Genomic DNA, 23,738 nt, shown 5'->3' with positions numbered 1-23,738 from the left:
TGGAGGGCATAGTACGGGCAGAAAGCCAGCGCTAGTTTCAAAGAGGAGCGATTGATTTGTTGGAATTACATTTCTCCAAGTGGCTGTGATCTGACACAGTTACCCAGGTACTCACAAGGCGAGCGCATTTGATCCTAGACGGCCAATCAAAGACATTCTACGAGCGAGGTGCTTCCAACACTAAGCAGGAAAACGGTCACTTGTCGGAAGGGTAGGATGGACTTCTGAAAAAAGGAAAATAAAAAATATCACTCGGTATCACGGCTCAGAAATGTTACTATAATCATAGGTTCCTCGGCCCACTAGCTTCCCATATAGCTATACTCTGAAGGAAGTGGGTTAGAGAGTAATCTTGATTTAGCGCAGTCTGCAAAATATCAGAAAATCAGTGCGAGTTTGTCTAAGGCATATACCACTAGGGCAATCAGAAATAAATGCGGTACACCGCCGGAAAAATGTAGATTACGGAGCACAATAAATTAGGGGAGAGGCTTAAGGTTCTAAAAGTGGCTGTGGTACCATCGAAACGTACCCGCACTATAAAAAGCTAAATTGAACTCTATCACAACTAGTCTAATGGCATCTAGGTATTGTCACCTAATAGTGATTCGCAGCAAATTTAATGGGTCAGATATCCTCATCACTGTACGTATGCCCATATATGTACATTCTCTGGCTCTCATGTTTAAGAGTCGAAGATTGGTCCAAAGGCAAGCAATCCACTCTCCTTGAGCTCAAAGACCACTTGTTTCGTGAGCGGCGGATTGCTGATCACACACACAGCCTCCGCATCAATTTCTCGCGCGAGCTCTTGAATAATTGGCACCATGTCCACTCGGCCGCTGGTGGTGGTGTCAATGAGAAGTGGGTTTGGGTCGAGCTGATGCACAAGGCTAAGGACATCCGGGCCGTATGTCTTATTCGGATCCCGCGTCTGCCAGAGGATTCGCAACTGTGGGCGATGCTTCTCGCTCAAAAATGAGATACAGGGCCCCATTCCCGATCCGGTGGCAACCACTACCACTCGGCGAAAAACCCGCATTACGTGGATAAAGCCGTACATGAGCACTCCCCTCTTCCAAAGCTGGGTTGGTTTCTGGTCGATACACCGGGTTGTCCAATCGCCTGCCTTAGATACTATGCAGGAAAAGCTCGTACCATCGGGATTAGGGAAAGTTGCGAAGCTGTGCCAATCCTTGAGCGGATGGTTGGAAAGTGCTAAGACTTTACCGAATGCTGTAGATGTGTGATCAAACTGGAGTCGGACAGCATGTGATGAGAGATGCTCTGGCAAAACTTGCACCCGGCGGAGAAGGAGCCACGGATGGACAATGGAGGCAATGATGACCAGGACGAACCAAAACGCTGGAAGCTTAATCAGGTATTGCCCGAGAGATAATCCTTGCGAATGTCGGGCTTGATCTGAGAAGACCAGCAGGAGGGTTAAGAACAGAGCTACTGCTAACCAACCGCCGAATCGGTGTATGAGCTCGAAATAGTTATGTATTTTTGCCCGGAAGGTAGGGTACGCAACCGCAATGATGGTAATGAGGTCAACGAGTAAAACATAGGATATAACAACCACCGGGGCGGTAATCGTCCCCGAGTCTCCGTTCAACCAATATTCCTTTGATATCAGACCCACGAGGCCGGTATACCATAAAAGGGCTGCCACACCACATCCGCTGTGGACTCCACCATACTGATATGCTTCAGCGGCCCTCCTGCGCAACGCGAGAGGAGCCGACTGCGGAATGCGGCATATGCTCCGGAAGATGGCATTCACTACTAGCGGATGTCGAGCAAGACCGCATACTAGCAAGTTGATGCCCGCTGCGTTGACGAATGCAAGGAGATTCTGTTGGCTCCTTATCATGATAATAATGAATGCGATCGCATTGGCACAATAAATCAACGAAAATAGGCGGCGATAGATTGTGAGAATGAGATATCGGATTGAGGAAAAGCTCATTCGTGGCCTACGTTGAGCCTCAACATCGACTTTGGCAGAATACCTCTTCCAGTCCCAGGTACTATCCATGCTCAGATATGTATTGACTGATGCCACAAAACTCGGCTTGCTTGCATGTACGGGAGATGGTCTTTGGGGCGGGGATGCCATTCTGTAGGAGTATCGTGTCACAATTAAGGACACCAGCACACGCGGAAACGATGTTAATGTGTTTGGACCAGTAGATGGAGGGGTTAAAAGGATAGGATTGTACAACGAGCTTGGTCATTTCTTATTCTATGTAATATCGTATGGTGTGTGTGTGTGTGTGTGTGTGTGTGTGTGTGTGTCGGAGAGGCTCGCGGACGCCCGACAAGGTTGATTGCCATCAACCCATCACAGACCGTCTCTGCCCCATAATGGTACATAAATGTAACATTACAAGATAACCACGTTGTTCGGAGTATTACTTCGTGGGTCTCCTAACCACTTCCACCTAGCACCGCAGCACCCGAAGTACGTGGGGCGCTTCGATAACGTCTTTGGTACTTTATTTGCGCAGCAACATCACTTGTGATGAGGTGTCATTGTACCTCACACTATCAAGTTAGTTATATTCTATAATTTTATTCCCTATGGTAATAATCAGAGTACCGTTGGAGCTTTGGCTTGAAGATTGACGACTGGAGAATCGGGGGACTCACTTCACGGTCGTACGGAACGCCTAGGCACCAAACCGATGCTTTGTTTAATCCATGTGCGCTCTCAAACTTTAGAAGGATCCAACCAGTTTAAAATTAACTGGGCCTAGCCAAGTGCTCGTGCTCGTGGTCGATGAATGGTATGAGTTTTCATTGCTAATACAGGCGAAGCCACGGACAGAGCGACCCCTGTGCCGTATCTTCCCGTTGGCGAAAATTCGACACCCCCTAGTTCCTAGTTACAGGTACCTAGGCTGTACTGTGTCTTCGGGGAGGATTTGAGGGACAAGCCCTGGCATTGGGAAGATTGGCGAGTTTGCAACGCATCAGTTGTTACTCACAACTTCCTCTGGACAAGTTATGCGTGATGAGGTACGGAGTGCCTATATATATCTATATGCATCGATGGGTAGGGATATTATGTATGTTTTATGAGCAATATTATCGGCCAGGCCGAGTATTCTCGCATGCGCAGCAAGGTCCTTCCAATTGGTTAGGGCTGTGGGTTCCCGACATCGGGCCGTCGGGATTGGCACGGGATTGGCACACGGACTTACGCTACTTCTATACTAATCACCCAGGTGCATAGAAGTGATGCATCCAGTTTCAGGTTATTTCAGGGGTCAGGACCTTGGGGGCAAGGCCGTTGGGCTATTCTCCGGATCCCCGTAGGAGTACCGAAGCCATCTTTCCCTGTACCCGTCGTTGGACCGAAAATATCATCCTCAATCCCTGTCATTCCTTTTTGACCCGGCCCATTTGACCCGTTTCTCAAAGCTGCTAAGCACGGCGATCAGTGCCTTTTGGATGGTTATATCGGGTCTCTAAAACAATCAAACATGGCTTTCACCCGCCCCGGGGGGAACGACGGTGGCGCGGCTATCTTCGACTCTTTGGCCAAACTCTATGTAGCGGTGGCCATCACTTGGACCGCTGCTCTCCTTACCGGCTCCGTCTTCCTTATTGTCAATCGTCATGAGCAATGCATTCGCATCCGCAACTTGCGTCTCGTGTTGAGCGCGGTGTTATGTCTCCATGTGTTCTGGATTTTGTGCATGGTTGCATATTCGATGGGTGGCAAATATCCTTGTGCCGCAGAATACTGGGTCATGAACATTTATTTCCCCTTGGGAATCGCTCTTTTCCAAGCAAACAGTATGCAGCTTCTGAACGTCTTTGGCGTTCAGGAGAAGCTGCTTTTGACCGCGCGCCAACCGTACAGACCCCACTTTATCGATCCTGCGGAACCGTCTAGGCGGTATCTAGCTCGATGGAGACAACTAAACCTCGTACAGCGAACGGAATTGGGCATCGCGGTTGGGATTTCGGTTCAAGTCAGTGCATTCTACGCGCCCGCTCCCTGGTGCTCCCCACTCATCTCTTCTCGCGTCTATAGCTACTCGTATCGCTTTCTATCTTCCTCACATCCCGAAAGTTTCATAGCTTTGGAACCTTCTCCGAACATGTGAGCGCCGCGGAATGTCGGCGAGGCCCTGAATGGTAAGATATCTGCTTAGAATGGTAATATGGTCGGCTTTTTTCTGATACGAAATCTTCAAGGATTCCTTCAATTCTCTGGCAGTTGCTCTGGTCCTGGGTATTTGCGCCATACGTTCTATGGCGGATTCGCAACATCCATGACATCCATCACTGGCGGCTTCAGATTACTTGCTGTCTTATCGCCGCGTGAGCACTTACACATTTTCCATGGCATCGCCATCCGATCACCTAATAAATGATGCTGACAGATCTGTAGTTTACCAGGTTCACCCATGTGGTTCGCAGCGCTATATTCGACAACCGATATCTGGGCAGTCATCAACAGATACTGGGTGCCAGCTCTTTGGTAATGAAGGCCCATAATCAAATCCAGATGAACTCAGATGATAACCATCGCAGGTTTGCTCCCGGCATTGTGGCAATGGAGGCCGTTACCATCTTCTTTCCGTGTTATGAGCTTGTCGTCTCCAGGGGGCAGAGGGATCGCTTTTTGGGGGAACTCCAAGCATGGAATGAAAAGAAAACAGCCAGCGGAGAAGGATCCGGCTCAGCACCATCACGAACTCCGAGTGAAGTCAGCCGCGTGCCTGAAATTTATTCCCGAGGAGCTCTAGAGAGATGCTTAGAAGAAAACTCCAGTGCTCTTCTCCGATTTGCCGCGGCCAAGGAATTCAGCGGTGAGAATATCCTCTTTCTGAATTACGTGCGCGACTGGAAAGCTGCATGGGCAAAGATCGGGGAATCAAGCCCGGAATACGATTGGAACTGCGATCCTCAGTATCACCGACTTCATTTCTTCAAGATCGCACTTGAGATCTACGCATTATGCGTGGATATGAACTTGGCACAATTTCCTATCAACGTTGAATCTCGAATTTATTCAGATTTACTGGAAATATTTGGCGAAGCTTGCGCCTACAGGAATCTTCCCGAATCTCACAACGCGATGGCAATGCACAGAAAGAAGTTGTCAACTGTGATAACTGTGGAGGAAGACACTCAAGCTCTGTGTTTCGATTCGTATCCTCAAGAGGAGCAGAGTATCATGCATATTGAGTCCCGTGTTCCGAATTCCGTTGTCGTTCCTACAAATTTCACAGCCGATGCATTTGAGGAGGCCGAGAAGTCTATCAAGAACCTGGTATTCACAAATACCTGGCCCAAGTTTATTGATTTTTCAAGCGATGTATCGATTGATTCTAAGTAACTATGCAAATTGTCTCAACAAAAAGCATGTATTTATAGGGCGAAGTACAATAAGTGGGGAGTTTACAACGCGTATTGCCTCGGCATTTCCACCAGAGGTCAATGGGTATAAAATATGAACAGAAACCAATACAATCTCTTACACCATTTTCACTATTTTTAATGCGTAATCCAAATATTCCACGTCCCCTTCGTAGGTATCTTGAAAAATCATCAGTAGGACGTGCCGTCGGCTAAACTGATATCCATATCCTACCTACATGTAGTTTAACTGCAAGAGTTAATCGTCAAGTATACACCGAGACTGTCTTCATAATGTAAGCTACTAGTGTCGTGATATGCGTACTGATTACGTACAATAGTATATATCGTGGAAAATAGAGAATCAATTAGAACAAAGCTATCGTATCCTCCGTAACAATTGAACGAACGTCCAATCATAGAGCAAAGCAAAGGATCGTTGACGGAGCAAAGAAGGGGGAATAAGAAAATAAAAAGACCATGAAATGCAGAGGTCTTCATGGCCCGAGATTGCTCATCATACAATTTCGTTCGAACAGATCTCTGTGGAGGGAAGGAGAAGACAGAAAGGAAGGAATTCAACAAATTCACACGAAGCACATGGTAAAAAGATCCCCAGAACACACACGCTAAATTTTCCAAAAACATCCGCAAGAACAGAATAATACGATTAAACAGGCTGTTCAGTGATTTCAAGACGGGACTGTACCACATGTGGCACCAAGTTGAGAATGAAAGAAAAATAGAAGTAGAGTCAGAAAAGAATCGTCAATGTGCAAATAAGTCGACGAAAGGCATAGTATCTACGTGAGAACATGAGGAAGGGCATCACCGTCAGGACAAACGTTCCGAGGGTCGTGGCTGGTCGTGAGATCAATCGGGTATTAGATGATTTGCAGATAGTTGCTTGGCACAAGACCAGGGTGGCCACGGGCGTTGGTGATTTCGGCTTCCCACCACCCGTCATCCTGCAGGCGGATAACGGAAAGGACATCGCCCTTGCCAAAGCTGAGCTCTTCAGGAATGGCGGCATTGTATGTGTACATGGAACGAGCTGTGAGATTGAAACCAAGTTAGATATTAACAACCCATTGTCGAAAGGAGAGATAAGTGCTTACCAAAGTGCAAGATTGGACGGCCATCACGGCTGAATTTGCGCCCAGGCTCTGCAACAGCCATAGTACGGCTCCGGGATCGGCCAATAGGCGGACCATCGCCATAAGTCGATGAGGGGCGGCTACTTCCTCGAGTTGAGCCGCCATATCCACCGGGACTGCTGGAACCATACATATCGTGGCTTCCAGACAACTGCAGCTCCATACCACCAGCACTCGAAGGGCGGGTTTGCTGCCTGAACTGTGGCTGCGGGGATACAGCACGGTGACTCATAGCGGGCGAGGCCCTGCGAGCAAAATCGTTTGGAGAGTAGGGTGGATCTTGAGTACGACGGGGAGTAGGCGATTGGCTGTATTGACTCCGCATGCTGTTAGACTGGTAACTACTCGGACTAGGGCTCGGGCCCCTGCCACTGTTCTGGCTCATGCGAGTATCTACACGGGGGGGAGCAACCTGGGGGCTGACGCTCCGTCTCGGTGCTGGTGCTGGCGATTTAGCTCGAGGAGTTTCTTGGGTTTGAGCGCTATGCCTTGACCCCATGCTGCTGCTATTTTGTCCTCGAAGCATGCTCTGGGTTTGACCAGTATACTTTTGAGTTGTCTTGTGCATTTGCTTAGCCGTGAAGGCCGGTTGAGGTGCGCCAAGTCGCTTGACTGTGGGATCATTGTATGCTGGTGGGGGAGCAGCAACGCTAACATTGCTGCCACCATATGTAGAAGACTGTGCCGACGGGGTAGGTGTTGGAATACCGTGATATCTATCTGCTGACACCCGACTGGCGGAGTGCTTCCCACTTGTCTTAAGGTCCGCTAGGGCCCGCGCGATAGGGTCCGAGTCATCTTCAGGTGCTTGGTTTGGCTGCGATCCTTTCTGGGGTGAGCTCTTTTCTGGGGATGCGACATCAAAGACATTATTCCCGACATTGAGCTGGAAGTTGGCTCGAGGATCGACAGGCTCCGGGCTACCTGAGGCACGACCCGGCGGGCCTGCTGAAGGCCTGACTGGGCTGACTGGGCTGACCGGGCTGACTTGTTTGGTTGGGCTAGCCTGCTTTGGTGGGCTGACTTGCTTGGGCGGGCTGATTTGCTTGGGCGGACTGACTGGCTTGGGCGGGCTCACTTGCTTAGGCGGACTGATGACTTGTTTAGGTGGGCTCACTTGCTTTGGGGGGCTCATTTGCTTTGTCGGACTGATTTGTTTCGTCGGACTGATTTGCTTTGTCGGACTAATTTGCTTTGTTGGCGAGTCCCAACCACCACGAGACGTAGGCTGGGGCGAAACAACCGCCTGTGGAGAGACCACTTGCTGTGAACCAATCGCAGGCCTTTCTTTATCATGGCGACTCTTGCGACGGAAGGGGCTGTTGCTAAAGAAAGCGCTCTTCTTTTTGGGTGATTTGTCATCCCCGGAAATTGGCATCGGTGCATTGTTTGTTGGCTTTACTACAGACTTCTTGGTAGGAGTTTCCTCGACACTGGAGATAGAGGTTGAGTTCGAAACTTCGCTCTGAGAGTCACGGCTAGACGGGCGATACGCGCTCGTTGCTGAGCTTCGCTCCGAAGGTGGCCCAGCACGACAGAACATGGTCATACCATCTGTGGGGTATGCATTGTGGGGAACAGCTCCAATCTCTCCATGTTGCTCGGGATCATAGTTCGGAGGCGGTGCACCGCCACGTCTGAAGTCTAGAGGCGCGGGTTGCTGAGGTTGTGGCTGTGGTGGCGGTTGCTGTCGCAGGAGAGGCTGCGGTTGCATAGGGGGCTGCGGTTGCATGGGAGGCTGCGGTTGCATGGGAGGTTGCTGGTGCATCAGAGGCTGTTGTTGCATGAGAGGCTGATGTTGCATCAGAGGTTGCTGTTGCATGAGAGAATTTTGTTGCATGAACTGCTGCTGCTGAAGAGGTGGCTGCTGCTGCAAGTGTGGCTGCTGCTGTAAGGGTGGCTGCTGCTGTAAGGGTGGCTGTTGCTGCTGAGGTGGCGGCGCATTGCTAACGGCCGGAGGAGCAGGATGTCCCATTTGAGCCGCAAGGTCTGACTGTGGGTCATGGTGTGAATCGAATGTTGAGGGTTGAGGAGAAGATGTGCGGAATGCAGGGTTCATGGTGCGTTGGAACTGGGCTACGGAGTAGCCGTCGACTTCGTCTATATCAGAGGCCGAGTCATCATCTTTGCAGAAGTTGATGAAACGGGGTGGATCTGGTATCTCTTGGCCAGTCCCTTGGTTCTTGATAAAGAAAATAATATCCTTCTCGACTTCACAGTTCTCCAAAGATAGACGGACCTTCTCACATGACTATATGCCGAATTAGTATCGCAAGTTAAGGCCGGACAGAACAAACATACAGTATCGTCGCTGACACAGACGGTTGAAGCAATGTTCGCGTAGGTCCACAGACTGCTCTTTGTGAAGTCCAGACGCTCCTCTTCCAAATCTTGGAATTTGTCGCATGCTGACTTCCATTCCTTGTTCCAGCGTCCAGTTGTCTCCTCGAGTTGTTTGACGGCCGCTTCGTATTCCTGGCTATTTGACGCCATCTGAATCTGGGTCTTCTCCAGCTTGGCCTTGTTCTTGCGCTCCTCTTGGCCCATGACCATGTGGCCCTGCGCGAGGTATCCCTTGATACGGAGACAGTCCTGCTCGTAACGATCACGGGTCTGTAGAATTAGCATTTTAATTCTCATCGCTCCCCAAAATTACTCACCTTGTTGACAAGCTGTGTTTGTTGCATTTTCGTCTTGTGTAAACGCTCAATGGTCTGTTGAATAATCTTTCGTCGCTCCTTGATACCGCTGGCAAAGGCAGAAAGTGGCTCCTCCAATTCAGTCTTCATTTGTCCCGCAATGGCAGCGTGTGCCTTGGCGATGGCTTCAGTCTCGCCGCGAACCACGTCGAGGGAGGCTCGAAGTGACCCTGTCTCGCATGATCCCAACGTCTTGCGACACAGAGCTTGGAGTTTCCGTGCGTATTCATCTTCGATAGATGCTCGAACTATACAGATGTTAGAATTCGATATCACCAAGGCTGCATACATGTCACGTACTGCTGTAGAAAACCTTCAATTCGTCGTTTGTGATCTTTGAACCATGCACGCGGTCCAACATTGGTTGAAGTCCTGCATCATCTTTGCCCCAAAAGTTGTTGGCAACTAAAATAATTATTAGCGCGTGCAAGGATACATTAGTCTAGTACCACATACAAGACATGGAGACCGTAGGTCCGTCTGCCACTGTCCCCGGCATTGTTATCGATGTTGAGCCTCGGCCAGCCTTTGCGCATGTAATCGAAGTGTGTTGAAATCAGAGGTACAAAGAAAAAATAAAAGTAAAAATAAGAACGATAAGACTGAAGAATAAAAGAAATTGTAACAACACAAAAGACCCTTGGAGGTCAAGGTGTCTGAAGTTCCAAGGTTAAAGGTGAGCGGAGGGATGTGCTGTTTACGGCCGCGTCTCTCGGGGCAACCACCGCGCGGCCGCCATGAACCGCGTTACATAAGCTCCATAACTATGTTGTAGTTATCTGCCCAAGGAACTTGTGTAAAATATTTATGTACAATTCTTCATCGGAGAATGCAATATGATATCGGAGATGTTGTCATAAAAATATTGATTTCATTTCGTTAATCTCGGTGCATCGTGCAACCATTCTATGTAATTCGGAGACCTATCAAGTATTCAAATCCAGTCTATTAGGCCAAGCCAACGCAAAAAAACCAATCCCATATCCACAAAAAAGTTGAAAAAACATGAAGAATTGTAGTCATTTCAAAATCGCTTCCGGTAAAAACGCCAGTCAAATATGCATTCCCAAAGCCATCATGGGGACAAATCAAGTCATTCACGATTTTTTTTCTTTTTCGTTGTTGCAATCATATCGTGCCATAAATCAAGGATTTCATCGGTTCATACAAATCCTTGCTCGTGCTTCTTTGGAAGAAGCGAAATCACTTGTCTCATGTCGTATGTCTTAGTAGACCACAGGAGTAGCCGATGCAGCGAAGGTGCTGGAGACAGGCAAAGAGACACTGGAAGAGCCCCAGTTGCGGACACCGCGGGCCACAAGAGCAGGAGAAGCAGAAGGTGTGGCTACAGAGGAAGCACTTGGGACGGGAGAGTACCAGCCATAGGACCCGCGGACAGCCAGAGGAGCAGCTGAAGTAGGGACGCTCGAGCTGGAGGGAATGCGGGAGGGAGAAGCGTACACATCGCGGGCAACAAGGGGAGTGGGGGACAGAGGCACAGTCACGCTAGAGTAAGAAGGGGAAGCGGAAGAAGACCCGTCACCTAAGCCTCGAGCCACGCGAGCCACAAGAGGAGTCGCCGAGGCAGATGGGGTAGCAGCAGAAGAGTACCAGCCACGGGCGACGAGAGGAGTTGCCGAGGCGGAGAGGGTAGCAGCAGAAGAGTACCAGCCACGCGCGACGAGAGGAGTGGCAATGACGGAAGCACTCAGGCTGGAAGAAGGTGCGACGGAAGCGGAAGAGAACAGATCACCGAAGCCGCGAGCCACGAGGGAACTAGGCGAAGCGGTAGGGGTGGCAACAGAAGGAGTGCCAGAAGCAACAGAGTACCAGCCACGAGCATAGAGAGACTCAGCGGCAGAGGCAGCGGGATACTTGGTTGCGTCCGGCGCAGCAGAAGAGGAGCTAGAGTACTCGCGAGCAAAGATAGCAGGCTGGCCAGCGGCTCTCAGGCCCCGGCGGAAGAACGAGTTAGGACCGGCAGCTGGAAGAACATTAGGGGACTCCCAGCACGGAGTAGAGCTAGCCACAGGAGTCGAGGACTGAACCACGCTTGAAGGGGTGGCTGTCACAGTCACAGTGATGGGCACTGGGTCGGCACCAGGAGCAGTGACTGTTGAGGTTTCGAAGACGGTGTCGACTTCGCGTGCAACTGCGCTGGAAGAGTCTTCATCGGCATTGACCACGGAGTAGGTTGCGCGGCGAGCGAGATCTTCGTTCTCGGGATTGGCGAAAGGTGCCGCGTAGGTCACGCTGATAGAGCAAAGAGCAAGGAGTGCAGCAGAAGAGAAATGCATGATGATGGGGAGCAATTGGAGCTTGCAATAATAATTGAAAGAGAAAAAGACGCTCAAAATTGAAGGCCGAAATGTAAACAAGAGAATGGAGATATGGGTGATGTTGGGAGAGAGGTTTGGATGGTTTGAATTGAAGGTAGAGAATTGAGAATGAAAGAGGACTCAAGTCCGGGTTTAAAAGTGGTATGAAAAAGATCTACTCTCACGGTGAAGTGTACAACATACTTCTATTGGGCCAAAAATAGGCGGCTGGGATCTACAGTGGCTGGGCCGGCAGCAATCCAGCCATGGCTTTTATGTTTTTAATTTATTTTTAATTGCCTTATATTGATTTTGATTGGGTGGAGGTAGATCTAAGTGAGCCCACATGGCGCATCTGCCAACCACGATGTTGTGGTGGGGTTTCCACGACGACATTAAGTAAGCAATTCGTGTGGCTGGGGGCTCCAGGGATCCACTGTGACACAACTGACATAGTATATTTCGTTTCACTGTCGCCTAGTTTCTTTTCATAGATCAAATGATGTCCTCATGGGCCAGATCGACAGGAAAGCCTAGGCAGCTCTCCTGTTTCACCAACGCAGCCGTCCTGATTGCCGCCGGCACTAGATGGCAAGATCTTCCACTCTTACCAATCCACACCCCAGCGCAGCGCTAGCCCACGCTGCACAAGGGTGGTTGGGGTTCCACCCAAGGGCTGTGACGTGAGTGTTTTCCTCGTAGATCGTCGAGGTCCCCATTCCATTGACGGGGTTGGTCTCGAACAGCTTGTGCGTTGCCAGCTTCTGGTTCTCTGCCCGGTATCCGTCATGAAACCGACTAGTTCCCACAGTGCCCGTCTTAGAGGTGGGAATCCATTCATGTGTAAACCATATCTGCTGCCATATTTGCTCCTTGTTGTAAACCACTCGTCGGAAGGGATTTGTTCCTACGACCTCGCCTGCGGTACTGCCAAATAAGGCACAGGGGTGATGATTGCTGCATTGCGCCATGGCCGAGATGGTGCTGCTAAGTCGCGCAATGGTGGTGGTGGTAAAAAATCGTCGAATTGGAATCACGCGAGCGAATTCATTTTCATCCCCGGCAACAACGGACTGGCAGATGGGAGAATAACTGACGTAGGGAGAGGCCCCTCGCATGCGGCCCGTCGAGGTCATTTCACTGGTGGGATCGAGGACCGACCACATCCGTGTTTCGCCATCCATAGAAATGGTGATTATTAGTTGGGGATGGACCGGGTATGCGGATGTGATATTGAGTATGTACGTGGCGTGGAGTGGCCGATAGAAATAAGGTGTAGGTTCAGACGCAGAGGAAGGTTCGATGTTCCAGATAGCCACAAAGCCATTACCGCAGCCCACTGCAAGATCACTGGGGGATAGCCAAGTGACACATGTGCAGACTGTTGATGGCGGTTTTGCCTCGAACGCAGGCGATTTGATTTTGACTGTATCTTGCACATTAGCGGGACTCGTGAGAATTTCTCGAAAGGGGTACTTACGGAATTCAGTTTCTTGTGACCTCCTACTTGTTTTTATATCCAAAACTCTGACATATCCATCTCCCCAAACTGTTGCGAGTAGACCAATGGATGCTTGTTCTTCTTCTTTGTCCTCCACCCGTTCGGTCCGGGGCAAATTGCACCATACCATGCGTCTCAAGTCCCCCCAGTCAGCACACAAGACTTGTCGAAGCCGGGGTTTGGATTCCATATCGAGGGTCATTGTAGGAGTCTCACTCGGTTTGGCTTTGAACTCCCAAATCTGCAGGGCGCTAGGGAAAGGCTCCGAGGGTTGAAACGATGAGATAGGCTCACTTTCTTCAGATTTGTACTGGTTTTTCTGAGCTTCTGTGATCGGTGCCGCCACAGCAAGATACTGGGTGAGACCATTCTGGTTTGGAGCCCAAGTCATGCAATGTGCCTTTTGACCGATGTTTAAAATCCAGCCTTCCCGAATCCTTTTGGTCCTAGCTCCTGATCCACCTGCTTTGGAGCCTGGTTTCTCCCAGGCCTTTCCGTAGTCAAAAGACTCATGATATCCCAGTTCGAATAGTTGTTGATTATCATGTGGTCCCAGTAAAATGCCATGTTTTCGCGTATCTGGCCGAGGGAGGTAATTTTGGAACGCCATTGACTCTTCAATCGTCTCAATGCGCTGTCGTTTCCGGAATCTCTCACCAGTTCCCTGGTCGTAGTACCAGTCCCATCCACGGGTGCTTTCTTTCATAGCATCATCTGGGTGAACCCCAAAAGTGGGCCCGTACAGGTATTCAGGTTTCTTCTCCGTCTCCTCCAAGGTGTAGCGAGACGGAAAGACCGCGTCTACGCCCTTGTTCCATCGCATTCGGAAGTGGACGGCTGGCATCAGGTCTCGATCGTCAGAACCGAAAGTGAGAGTGTAATAAGTGCCTTTGGACAAGTGATCTCTGGGTTCGATGATGCCACGAGTGTGTGTCTCTTCGGCGGATGGCACAACTGTTCCATCGGCCCTTCGTTTTTTGACGCTCGCGTCGTGTTGGAACGGTACCGAGCGCTCTTTCCTAGGAGTATTCCCGATGCCGTCGATCTCCATTTCTTCGGGGTCAGAGGCATCCGCTTCTAGTCCAAATTCTTCTTCTACCTCCTCTTCGGGTTCATCTTCTAGGTCGTCTTCTTCGTCAATTCCCTCATCACCTTCTTCACCTGAGCCAGCAACAAATTCATTATCTGAGGCTGAATCTTCTGTCGGGGCTCGCTTCTTTTTCCCCTTGCGAGAACTCTCCTGCTTGATGGAGTCCTCATCATCACTGATCCCAGCTGCCTTAAATGGATCATCAATGTAAACTGCCCTAGGGCCTTTGAAGCGGCCAGATCTGCGGCCGGAAGGCATGTTGCTTAGATAGTTCGCGTCGTTAAACAACAGTTAATTACACCAGTGGTGTGCATGCGTAAATTATCTCGGATTATCCAAAGCTCAGTAATAGACGTTTTACTGAGCAATTCAGCTGCGATATTGTGTATTGAGACGTCCGCTATTTGATTTGTGAAATTGAGAAGCTTCAGCAATACACGAAGGTCAAGGGCGGTGACACTAGTCCTAACATGGTTAGTCTTAGTCTTTATGCCTTAGGCTTCAGGCATCAATAGATCAAACAGTCCTCTTGACCAAACTGTGGACTACATTTCTCATTTACCAACAAACGAATTAATATTGCAGTGCTGAATGGCTTTAGTTCTCTATTTTGATATTTTAGCTGTTGGTTATGAGGTTGCCTAAGATGGGGACTCACCAAACAGTCACTTCCTGACTATCCCATCATACGTAGTATCACGATTTCCCAACAACGTGCACTACAATTCTATATTTAGGTCACCTAAGGTGTTGTGTAAAGCTATACACGTGCCACCCTACTACCCCAGAGACTTGATAACCTCATATGCTACATACTAGCCTTGTAAATTTTCTGGCCCTTGTGTCTGTAGGAACTGACTTTGGAGATTATGTCGAATACCAAGTCCGAATACATGGTAGAAACCAGGTAATATACCGGAAACATCATGTGACATTGGGTATCAGGCATACCATACAAAAGTGCATATTACAGTTAATCATCATTGTCCGCACAGATTGTTGAAATAGCGGGTTTTGTCATTTTAGTTAGAGTTGTCAACATTGGTCATTTATACCATATATTGTTCGTACACCAGCTTTCCGTCAGATTATATTAACGTCTGGTTGCGGTAACACAGTTCAGGTGCAGATACTGAGATATTAATAGTTTAATAATAGCAAAGCAGCATTTCTATTTAATCGTCAGAATTATATGTCACTCCATTACAACAGAAAGTATGTATAGAGTGCTACAGCATGGCTATCTACCATAGATCCAGCAGAAAAATGTGATATATCGACAAGTGATTGAGTGAACGTACATGGTATGCTATCATTACAACACAGAATTAGAGTGCCACACGCTCTTTTTCTTAAGGCAATGGCCCATCTGGGCTCTTGCTGTGATGCTGTGAGCTCTCAGGAATCAAAGAATCTCGTGATACTTGTGGATCGTGAAATGTGTGTCATCTTCGAATACTTTAGAGTATGGACTGTTAGATAGAAGTTTGACGTAGTACTCCGTCATGGGTAGCGGCGAATTCCAATTCTTTTCAGCATGCCAGATGTGGAGGTTGTTGTAAGTAATGTGGCCAAACTCGATGCCCCAGCCTTGTGACAGTAGCTTCGCCTCATATGCAGCAGGGCCAACACCCTGTGCAAAAGACTCAAATAATATGTGTAGCAATTGAGCTCTTCGTTCCTTAACAAATTCGTCATGTTGGTCCTGGTCTTTTGTCAGGTAGTCATTAACTCTCTGTGTTGCCATTTGTGTATTCATCCCATGTCTAAGCATCCACACCACAAAGGTCAACAAACCCCGTAGTCCAGCTGGCCAGTGTTCTGCGGCTAGCTTTGATGCACGATAGATCCAAGGCATATGATGAGCCCGAGCCCTCCAGTTGCCCGCTCCAGCAAGTACACCAACTGCGGACATCATGTCTTGAGGGAGTACCTGCGCGCACGCTAATGCATAGGGCCCGCCGCCGGAGCCGCCTATGATTGCAAAACTGGAGAGTCTTAGATGGCGGGCCAGTACTTGAACATCAGTGGGCCAGTCCATAATGCGCCGGTTTGGTTGGACTGTGGAGAGGCCGAAGCCTGGGCGCTCCGGGGCAATCACTCGAATTCCGCGCTGGTGAAAGATATTGTCTATCGCTAAAGCCTCAAGACGGCATTAGGGATAGCCATGAACATTAGCGGATGGCTTCTTTCACAGCCATATTCGGCATAGCCTAGGGTCCTCTCGCTCGAAAGCCGCATGGTTTGATCGACAAGCGAGCTTGACGTTCCGGTATATCGCCATTTTGTTGTTGGCTTGGGGCTTCTCATAGAAAATCGTATTTTTGCGGTCGGCTTCATGGTAGAAAATGAGTGAAATCTCACATCTTGACGAGCAGAGGGGTTTTGGATGTCAGACATACGAGGTACATCCGTATAGGGTTCACGCGGGTCGTCCTTAGCGACAGTGTGGGCGTGGCTTGGCCTAAAACGTGTAGTATGAGCCGCTGCACGGAGGACTCCGTATGTTATAGAGCAGATTTCATTGGCATAATCTACTTGAAAATATAAACAAAATGTTCAAGTCCATACAATTAGAGATGACCGATGTACTTTGTAAGGCAAACATGGCCGACCCCGCCTGCAAGATAATGTCAACCGCTGATCTCCCACCTTTGTCGAGTCTCACCTTTTCAACAACCACCACGTTTCTATCATGTCTTCACAGGCTAGTCGCGGGGCATCGCATAGCGGCGTCCTCCATGAATATGTATATCCTACGCTATCCATTCTACATGCCAAGCTAACGCCCGCAGGCTCCCAAACTCGTGGCCTTTGAGTTCACCCCACCAACAGAGGGCATCAACAAGACAAATAGCCTTATCTTCGTGGGCGGATTGACAGACGGATTCTGCACTGTTCCCTATGTCGCCAAGCTAGCCAAAGCTCTAGAAAATACCGAATGGTCGGTTTTCTCTGTACTACTGTCGTCCTCCTATGCCGGATGGGGAGTCGGAAGCCTTGATCGCGATATAGAAGAAATTGGGCAATGTGTGCGGTTCATTCGCGATCTCAAAGCGTCACGCCAACCCGGCGCACTGACAAAAGCCGGAAAGATTGCGATCATGGGACATTCGACCGGAAGCCAGGACGTGCTCCACTACCTTTATTCGCCGAACCCCGTGCCGCACAAGGAGTTTGATTTTGGCCTTCAGCACATGGTCCGCCCTGAGCTTGATGGTGCTATTATGCAAGCGCCTGCCTCTGATAGAGAGGGTCTGCAGGCTATTATCGATTCCTCTCCGCAGCCCGACGAGCTTCGAAAGGTCTACGATCAGCTTGTGGGCTTTTCCAAAGAGCAACCTTACACAGCAGAGAAGAACGACACAATCCTCCCATTGAACTTGACTGCGAAGCTTTCTTATCCTCCTGACACACCTCTCAGTGCCCGGAGATTCTTGAGTCTGGTCAGCCCTCAGAGCCCCGAGAACCCATCTGAAGATGACCTCTTCAGCTCCGACTTAAGCGATAAGCGTTTGCAAGAGACCTTCGGGAAGGTGGGCACACAGGGCATTGTCAAAACAAAGTTATTGGTCTTGTATTCTGGTGAGGATGAGTATTGCCCGCATTGGGTGGACAAGGAAAAGCTGTTGCAGAGATGGCAGCAGGCCACCGAAGCGGGAGGCGCCAAGTGGGATACGGAAAACAGCGGGGTCATTCCTGGAGCCAGCCACAACGTTCATGACGAAGGTCAGCAGGACCTCATTGAGCGAGTTCTACGATACCTCCAGACTCTCTGAGCGCTGGAGGCTGAGGATATTGAAGCATAGAAATGTGAAATCCAGAAGACAAGAGAACGTTGAATTGATATCGACAATAAACAGGTCATTGAAACACCAGCCAGAGGTGCACGGATTCAGAATAATGGCGGTCAGAAAAGGGTATATCACAGCACAGGCAGTAGGGAAGTCCAGGCATGATACCATGTCGGACTTGAGGCAAAGATGAATCGAAGCGTTGGGGTACTAAAGTCCCTGTGATAAGGCCCGATTTAGACCTTAATCCACAAGCTCAACACGCCCTTGAGGTACTCGACAATCTCGGATCCACCCAGCTTGCTCTCGCCGTACAGACGGTCGACGAAGGTAATCGGACACTCGGACACCTTGTAGCCCATTGCCTTAGCACGGACCATCATCTCCATCTGGAAGCTGTAGCCCTTGCTCTCAGTCTTGAGGATAACCTTCTCCAGCACTGACTTCTTGTACAGCCGGAAGCTACCAGTCAAGTCACTCACACCAGGCATCAACATGACATCCGCGATGAGGTTGGCAGTGCGCGAAGTGAACTTGCGGAACAAATCCCAGCCGTAGACACCACCCTTGATGTCTCCACGGTTCGCATATCTAGTTCCGGTCACAATGTCGGCGTCGGACTCCTTTTGAATTCGGATCATCTCAGGGATGAACTTGGGGTGGTGGCTGAAGTCGGCGTCCATGATGATAACAAAGTTGCCGGTGGTATGTTTCAAACCATGAACGTAAGCTGTGCCCAGACCGAGCTTGCCCTGACGGGGCTTGAGGACGATATGTTCCGGGCCATAGAGTTTCTGGAGCTGCTTCGCGATCTCGAGGGTACCGTCAGGGGATCCGTCGTCGACGATAATAACTTCCCAATCCAACTTCCTATAATTAAAAAAAAACCGATGTTAGCCCAAGCACTCTTGTTGTATACCAGCGCAGGTGCATACTCCTCGTTGAAGGTCCTCTGGATCAGCCAGATGATGATAGGGAGGTTCCTCCGCTCATTGTAGGTGGGAAGAATGACCGAGTACTTGTTCTTGGCCGCCGCCATTTTGAAGACCCACGAGTCAATTAATAAATTAAGGAGCGGTAAAGGATCCGAGCGAGGATCAATGAAAAGAAAAGAGAAAAGAAAAGAGTAGAGAACGTATAGCTGACAGCTTGTTGCATTCGGCAACGCCAGATCGCGGCCAAGTCGCCAGATCCGGAATATACCGCCCTGGCAGAATCCGATAGCTTATCGGGTGTTTTGCTACGACTTTAAGTAGAATACTTCAAAGGTTACTCTACTTTTCTTCCTAATTGATCTCTGAAACATCCCCAAAGGCTGTAGAGATGGATTCAGCATCAGACAAGCACATTCGGAATATATCCAGGTGTAAGTGCTCACTTCATTCCCCTCACACTTCAACTTTCCCTTACCGATTGCGTATGCAGCTTCTCGGCCCCGCAGCTCGACAAGAGGTCCTTTAGATGCATCAGACGAGTGAGCATGGTACCTTGGCTTCCGCCGCTATATCTCTTTTCTTACATGATCCAGCCCTCTCGCTCTCCCTGAAACACCCACCTCGCCTATCAAACACAAATCAATGCTTCTTGCTGCCAACGACACCTTTTCTGGGTCATCCTTCTACGAGTTGGATCCGCTTGCGCCAGACGATTTACCCGAAGGTTTAGAAAAAGACCTATCGTTTTTACTCCGGCATAGCAACTTTCATACCCTCTCCCATCTTGACATCCCTCCGCCACTACGATCCGAATTCCTTATCCTCAACCCAGGGGAGCCTTTATCAACCTCGCTAGGCACCCTCGAAAAGCTATTGGCCGAGGGTCGATTCCTCATTGCGGCCCATTTCTCTGCTTCTATCTTGACCTCATCTTTAATATCTCCGACGGATATAAAGATCATCTTTTCCCTTTTCTACACGCGCCTAGCCAGCTTGGATCTGTCGGGCAATACAGTTCTCGCAGCACAGGAATCGAAAGCCCTAGAAGATTTGAGTTCAGCGTTCTATTACATCGATCTCAAGCCTGAATCAGCTGCAATCGATAATGATAAAGATTCAGAACATGAACAAGAACATGAACAAGATCCTCGTCATATTGTTCCATGGCCACTTCGCGTACTGGCCATTAGACTCCAGAGTATAGGCTTCGGTGATTCTCGCCGAAGCATTGGCGGCCTATACGAGATCGGTCTGGAAGCGCGCCGAGAGATCATGAGAACGGAAGCTACTGAAGATGAACGAGAACTATGGAAACAGCGATTGGCAGATCTTGGGGTTAGAGCTGTGAATGCGCTTATAGAGATGGGTGATTTCGATTCAGCTAGGAGATCGCTTGATAATCTCCGGGCACCTGGGTCAGAGTCAAACATCACAAAGTTGAGGAAGGCACTTTTGCTTTTGCGGATTGGTGATCTGGACACAGCAAGCCAGGTATTTGGGGACGCTAATGGGACGAAAGAGGCTGTTTTATTGAAGCCTCTGATAAGCATGTCAGATGGTCGCTTCGCCGATGCAGTGGCTGAGTGGCGCATTCTCAGGGAGGATAGGACAAGGACGGATGGGGCTCTGATAGTTCAGAATCTGGCTGTGTGTCTTCTCTACACCGGACAACTGGATGAGGTATTTGATCCCTTTATCCCATATACCTATTTGAAGGGTGCTTTGAAACCGTTGACTGATTGTTTGTTCCTAGTCTCGTCAGCTCCTTGAGGCCCAGGTTTCATCCAACCATTCGTTTGGTAGTTTGATATTCAATTTGTCGACGGTCTACGAGCTTTGTACCGACAGAGCAACTCACATGAAGGGACAGCTGGCTGATACGATCTCAAAACAGCCCGTTACCGGACAGACAAATTTAGATCGGCCAAACTCAGACCTAAAGTTATAAGACTTTAAATTGAAAATCACTTCGCCCAGGGGGCCATTGAATTCAATCTGTCTGCACACGATCTAAATAATATTAATACTCCGTGAATGATATCCGTCTGTTAATGATACGACGTTTTCCCAACCAACGCCATGCAATGAAACGAACGCCACTGAATGCTCTTGTCCAAAGAAAGTCTAGCCCGACATGTATTTATGCACTCGATGCACTTGGCTCCGGCTTAGGAGGGGCCCTCTGCTTCAGTCGTTTAATGATAATCCTATCACCTTCCCGTTCCCAGCGAAGCTTCTCTTGCTCGGCCAATTTCTCCCATGTCCAACTCTGTTCGTCTCCTGTGCAGCCGCCCAAAATCCAACTGATGTGCACGCTGAGATAGGCACTGCCCACGGCCTTGAGCGCATGCCTGCGAACTCGATCTGCAGCCCAATTCATCACTGCGCGGATGTGAGAATCCACGCTGTTGTGTAATTGCCAGAATACCACCCAATTGTCGTGCATTAAGGCAGCCAAAACCTTATCCACTGTCTGGGACTGATAGGAATACTCTTTCCGCGCCCGGGCACGTAATTCAAATGCCGCAATCATATCTCCTTGCCGACAGGCATAATCGAGAATCAAGTATGTGACCAGTTCTGTGGCTTCAGCGCCGGGTAATGGGTGAGATGTGGAGTGCAGTTTATCCAGAACGTATCGTAGAGAGGGGAAGTATGACGGTGGGTGATGCGCAAGAATAGATAAGCGAATGGAGAAGACATGAATCCGCTGTGAGAATTCTGCCGGTGTAGTTGTAGCTGTTGCCAGAACGGCTTCGCGCAGCTTCCGAAGGGAGAGAAGGAGTGTGGACAGCTCTGTTGAAGGTGGCGGGACACCCTTCTGTGCGGGGTGTAATTTCAAGGGCGACTGAGAAGCGGGTGGATTGGAAGTCGCATCGTTTGAGGGACTTGTTGGAAGAGAGGCCAATGCGGCATCAAGGTCTTTCGAGTGCTGGGCACAAAATCGCATGTATCGATCGACTATTTTGTCGAAGTACTGCGTCTGAATCTTGTGGTCCAACAGTCTGCGAATGTTAGCATATTAGTCTTGGCTCGGAAGATTGCGCATCTCAAACACACTTCTTATCCCCCTTTGAAACGAATCCAACATTTTCCAGAGAGTCAGATACTGGGCGTAAGCGACTCATCTTTCCATGTGTTGACATGTGTTCGCATAGTATGATATCAACCACCATCGGAGTTGATATAGTGTTTGTCTTGTTTGCTTTCCTACGCCGAGGCTTTCCCCAACGCAGCCTACGTTGAACTGCCCAACGGCTGGAATTTGTTCGTTTTTTCTCTTCATATTTTTTATATTAAATTCTACTTCTTCCTGCTTTTTTATTTTCTTTTTTCCAAGGATTTTTATCTGCTGACTCGTCTTACTTGTTCTATTGTTGGTCAACTTCAAAACATTCCTGTAACTCATTGCATACTTGCATACCTGCATAGCGCATGTGATCATGCCTCACCAGCGTCGTCCTATTGAACACCAGAAAGCGTCGGTAGAGAGTCAGTCTACGGAGATGACTACTGTCGGGGAGGAGGCTCACAACTTGGTAAAGCGACTCCTTCATTGGGAGGATCTACCTCACTGGCAACGCGACAATCATCACATCCATACTGGATATCGACCCGCCTCGTCCTCGTTTTTAAGTTCATTTCAATCGCTGGGTTACGTTCACAATGAGACGGTCAACATCTACACCCACCTCTTGCCAGCAATGACGGCTGCCCCCGCTGCATACTGGCTCTATTGCTTGCTCTCTCCGCGGTACCGGGATGCAGCCGATTCTGATATCCTTGCTTTTTCCTGTTTCTTCGCGGGAGCTGCCTTCTGCCTTGGCATGTCCGCAACCTATCACACCATCTCAAACCATTCACCTATGGTTGCACGCATTGGCAACGCACTAGACTACATCGGTATCGTGGGACTCATTGTGGGAAGCTTTGTACCTAGTGTCTTCTACGGATTTTATTGTGTACCCAATCTCCAGAACAGGTACTGGGCCATGATCTGTACCATTGGGCTAGGCTGCGTCATTGTATCCGCTTCTCCCCGGTTCCGCACGCCTCGTTGGCGTCCGTTCCGCGCTACCATGTTCGTTGGGATGGGCTTGTCTGCTGTCTTCCCCGTACTCCATGGGATTTTCCTCTTCGGACTTGACCGCATGCAACAGCAGATTGGTCTAAACTGGCTCGTTTTCCAGGGCTTCTTGTATATACTTGGAGCCGGGATCTATGCGGCCCGAGTACCTGAGCGACTCATGCCCGGGAAATTCGACATTGTGGGGAGTTCGCATCAAATATTCCACGTGCTGGTGGTCTGCGCAGCAGTAGCTCACCTGACAGGGCTGTTGAAGGCATTCGATTATCGGCACAGCGGGGTTGCCGAGACCTGTCAGATTCCACGCGGCTGAGTCGGGGTCTGGCGCAACACAAGAGGTTGGACAACATGCTCATGGCATTTTTCAAGACGTAGCATGGAATGAAATGTTCACGTTGTAGCGTACGTGGCGCGGCTTATGTTCAAGAATCTCTCAAGGGTCAAAGGTCCTCCCTGCTGACGATGACTCGAATTAGTATGTGCAACAATGACACAATGACGAAAGAAATGAAGCGGTGAACGCATAATTTACTTACAGGGACTAGAACCGGTCAGCCGATAAAATATATACCTTTTTTTTTGTGCTGCTTCTATTTCACATGGGGCCCAGCGTTGTCCATTCGAGGATTGTACTTGTGTTCCATTGGCAAGAGAGCAGGCCCTAGCGGGAGAACAGACCAACAGCCCTTGTTAGTAAAAGGTTCATCTGATTTTCCAATAATCCAGAAACTTAACCCCGAAATTGGCGTTTACGATGTTGCATCAGGGTGTGACGACT

At 49.3% G+C, this 23,738-nt stretch overlaps 11 protein-coding genes across 11 annotated transcripts; 4 read left to right on the top strand and 7 right to left on the bottom strand.

Annotated features, from left to right (window-relative positions):
• Positions 1–685: 685 nt before the first annotated feature.
• On the bottom strand, positions 686–2,041 carry N7537_011334 (uncharacterized protein; the record flags this gene model as incomplete). The annotated part of the gene is made up of 1 exon (XM_056902388.1): positions 686–2,041. One exon carries the CDS (start codon positions 2,039–2,041, stop codon positions 686–688), a length of 1,356 nt encoding a protein of 451 aa, XP_056747675.1.
• Positions 2,042–3,491: 1,450 nt separating this feature from the next.
• Positions 3,492–5,359, top strand: N7537_011333 (uncharacterized protein; the record flags this gene model as incomplete). The annotated part of the gene is made up of 4 exons (XM_056902387.1): positions 3,492–3,986; positions 4,049–4,152; positions 4,213–4,338; positions 4,417–5,359. The coding sequence occupies 4 exons, from the start codon at positions 3,492–3,494 to the stop codon at positions 5,357–5,359; spliced, it is 1,668 nt and encodes a 555-aa protein (XP_056747674.1).
• An 805-nt stretch (positions 5,360–6,164) lies between these two features.
• On the bottom strand, positions 6,165–9,734 carry N7537_011332 (formin-binding protein HOF1; the record flags this gene model as incomplete). The annotated part of the gene is made up of 6 exons (XM_056902386.1): positions 6,165–6,433; positions 6,498–8,787; positions 8,838–9,149; positions 9,197–9,483; positions 9,536–9,640; positions 9,692–9,734. The coding sequence occupies 6 exons, from the start codon at positions 9,732–9,734 to the stop codon at positions 6,264–6,266; spliced, it is 3,207 nt and encodes a 1,068-aa protein (XP_056747673.1). The 3' UTR covers positions 6,165–6,263.
• A 727-nt stretch (positions 9,735–10,461) lies between these two features.
• On the bottom strand, positions 10,462–11,532 carry N7537_011331 (uncharacterized protein; the record flags this gene model as incomplete). The annotated part of the gene is made up of 1 exon (XM_056902385.1): positions 10,462–11,532. One exon carries the CDS (start codon positions 11,530–11,532, stop codon positions 10,462–10,464), a length of 1,071 nt encoding a protein of 356 aa, XP_056747672.1.
• Positions 11,533–12,137: 605 nt separating this feature from the next.
• N7537_011330 (transcription factor TFIIIC subunit TFC6) lies at positions 12,138–14,402 on the bottom strand (the record flags this gene model as incomplete). The annotated part of the gene is made up of 1 exon (XM_056902384.1): positions 12,138–14,402. The coding sequence occupies one exon, from the start codon at positions 14,400–14,402 to the stop codon at positions 12,138–12,140; it is 2,265 nt and encodes a 754-aa protein (XP_056747671.1).
• A 1,147-nt stretch (positions 14,403–15,549) lies between these two features.
• N7537_011329 (uncharacterized protein) lies at positions 15,550–16,185 on the bottom strand (the record flags this gene model as incomplete). Its single annotated transcript, XM_056902383.1, has 1 exon — positions 15,550–16,185. The coding sequence occupies one exon, from the start codon at positions 16,183–16,185 to the stop codon at positions 15,550–15,552; it is 636 nt and encodes a 211-aa protein (XP_056747670.1).
• A 636-nt stretch (positions 16,186–16,821) lies between these two features.
• On the top strand, positions 16,822–17,923 carry N7537_011328 (uncharacterized protein; the record flags this gene model as incomplete). Its single annotated transcript, XM_056902382.1, has 2 exons — positions 16,822–16,893; positions 16,940–17,923. The coding sequence occupies exons 1-2, from the start codon at positions 16,840–16,842 to the stop codon at positions 17,921–17,923; spliced, it is 1,038 nt and encodes a 345-aa protein (XP_056747669.1). The 5' UTR covers positions 16,822–16,839.
• A 251-nt stretch (positions 17,924–18,174) lies between these two features.
• Positions 18,175–19,082, bottom strand: N7537_011327 (dolichyl-phosphate beta-D-mannosyltransferase; the record flags this gene model as incomplete). The annotated part of the gene is made up of 2 exons (XM_056902381.1): positions 18,874–19,082; positions 18,175–18,808 (listed from the first exon to the last, which is right to left on the bottom strand). The coding sequence occupies exons 1-2, from the start codon at positions 18,975–18,977 to the stop codon at positions 18,175–18,177; spliced, it is 738 nt and encodes a 245-aa protein (XP_056747668.1). The 5' UTR covers positions 18,978–19,082.
• Positions 19,083–19,261: 179 nt separating this feature from the next.
• N7537_011326 (uncharacterized protein) lies at positions 19,262–20,821 on the top strand (the record flags this gene model as incomplete). The annotated part of the gene is made up of 4 exons (XM_056902380.1): positions 19,262–19,304; positions 19,364–19,412; positions 19,467–20,553; positions 20,627–20,821. 4 exons carry the CDS (start codon positions 19,262–19,264, stop codon positions 20,819–20,821), a joined length of 1,374 nt encoding a protein of 457 aa, XP_056747667.1.
• Positions 20,822–21,013: 192 nt separating this feature from the next.
• N7537_011325 (uncharacterized protein) lies at positions 21,014–22,303 on the bottom strand (the record flags this gene model as incomplete). Its single annotated transcript, XM_056902379.1, has 3 exons — positions 21,014–21,878; positions 21,934–22,120; positions 22,240–22,303. The coding sequence occupies 3 exons, from the start codon at positions 22,301–22,303 to the stop codon at positions 21,014–21,016; spliced, it is 1,116 nt and encodes a 371-aa protein (XP_056747666.1).
• Positions 22,304–22,316: 13 nt separating this feature from the next.
• On the top strand, positions 22,317–23,273 carry N7537_011324 (hemolysin III family protein; the record flags this gene model as incomplete). The annotated part of the gene is made up of 1 exon (XM_056902378.1): positions 22,317–23,273. One exon carries the CDS (start codon positions 22,317–22,319, stop codon positions 23,271–23,273), a length of 957 nt encoding a protein of 318 aa, XP_056747665.1.
• Between the last annotated feature and the right edge of the window lie 465 nt (positions 23,274–23,738).

The sequence above is a fragment of the Penicillium hordei genome (genome assembly GCF_028827395.1).
Source record: "Penicillium hordei strain IBT 12815 chromosome Unknown utg000006l_segment0_segment0, whole genome shotgun sequence".
Taxonomy (NCBI): Eukaryota; Fungi; Ascomycota; class Eurotiomycetes; order Eurotiales; family Aspergillaceae; genus Penicillium; species Penicillium hordei.
Note: the sequence above shows the minus strand (reverse complement) of the source record. Positions and strands in the feature narration are given on the sequence as shown.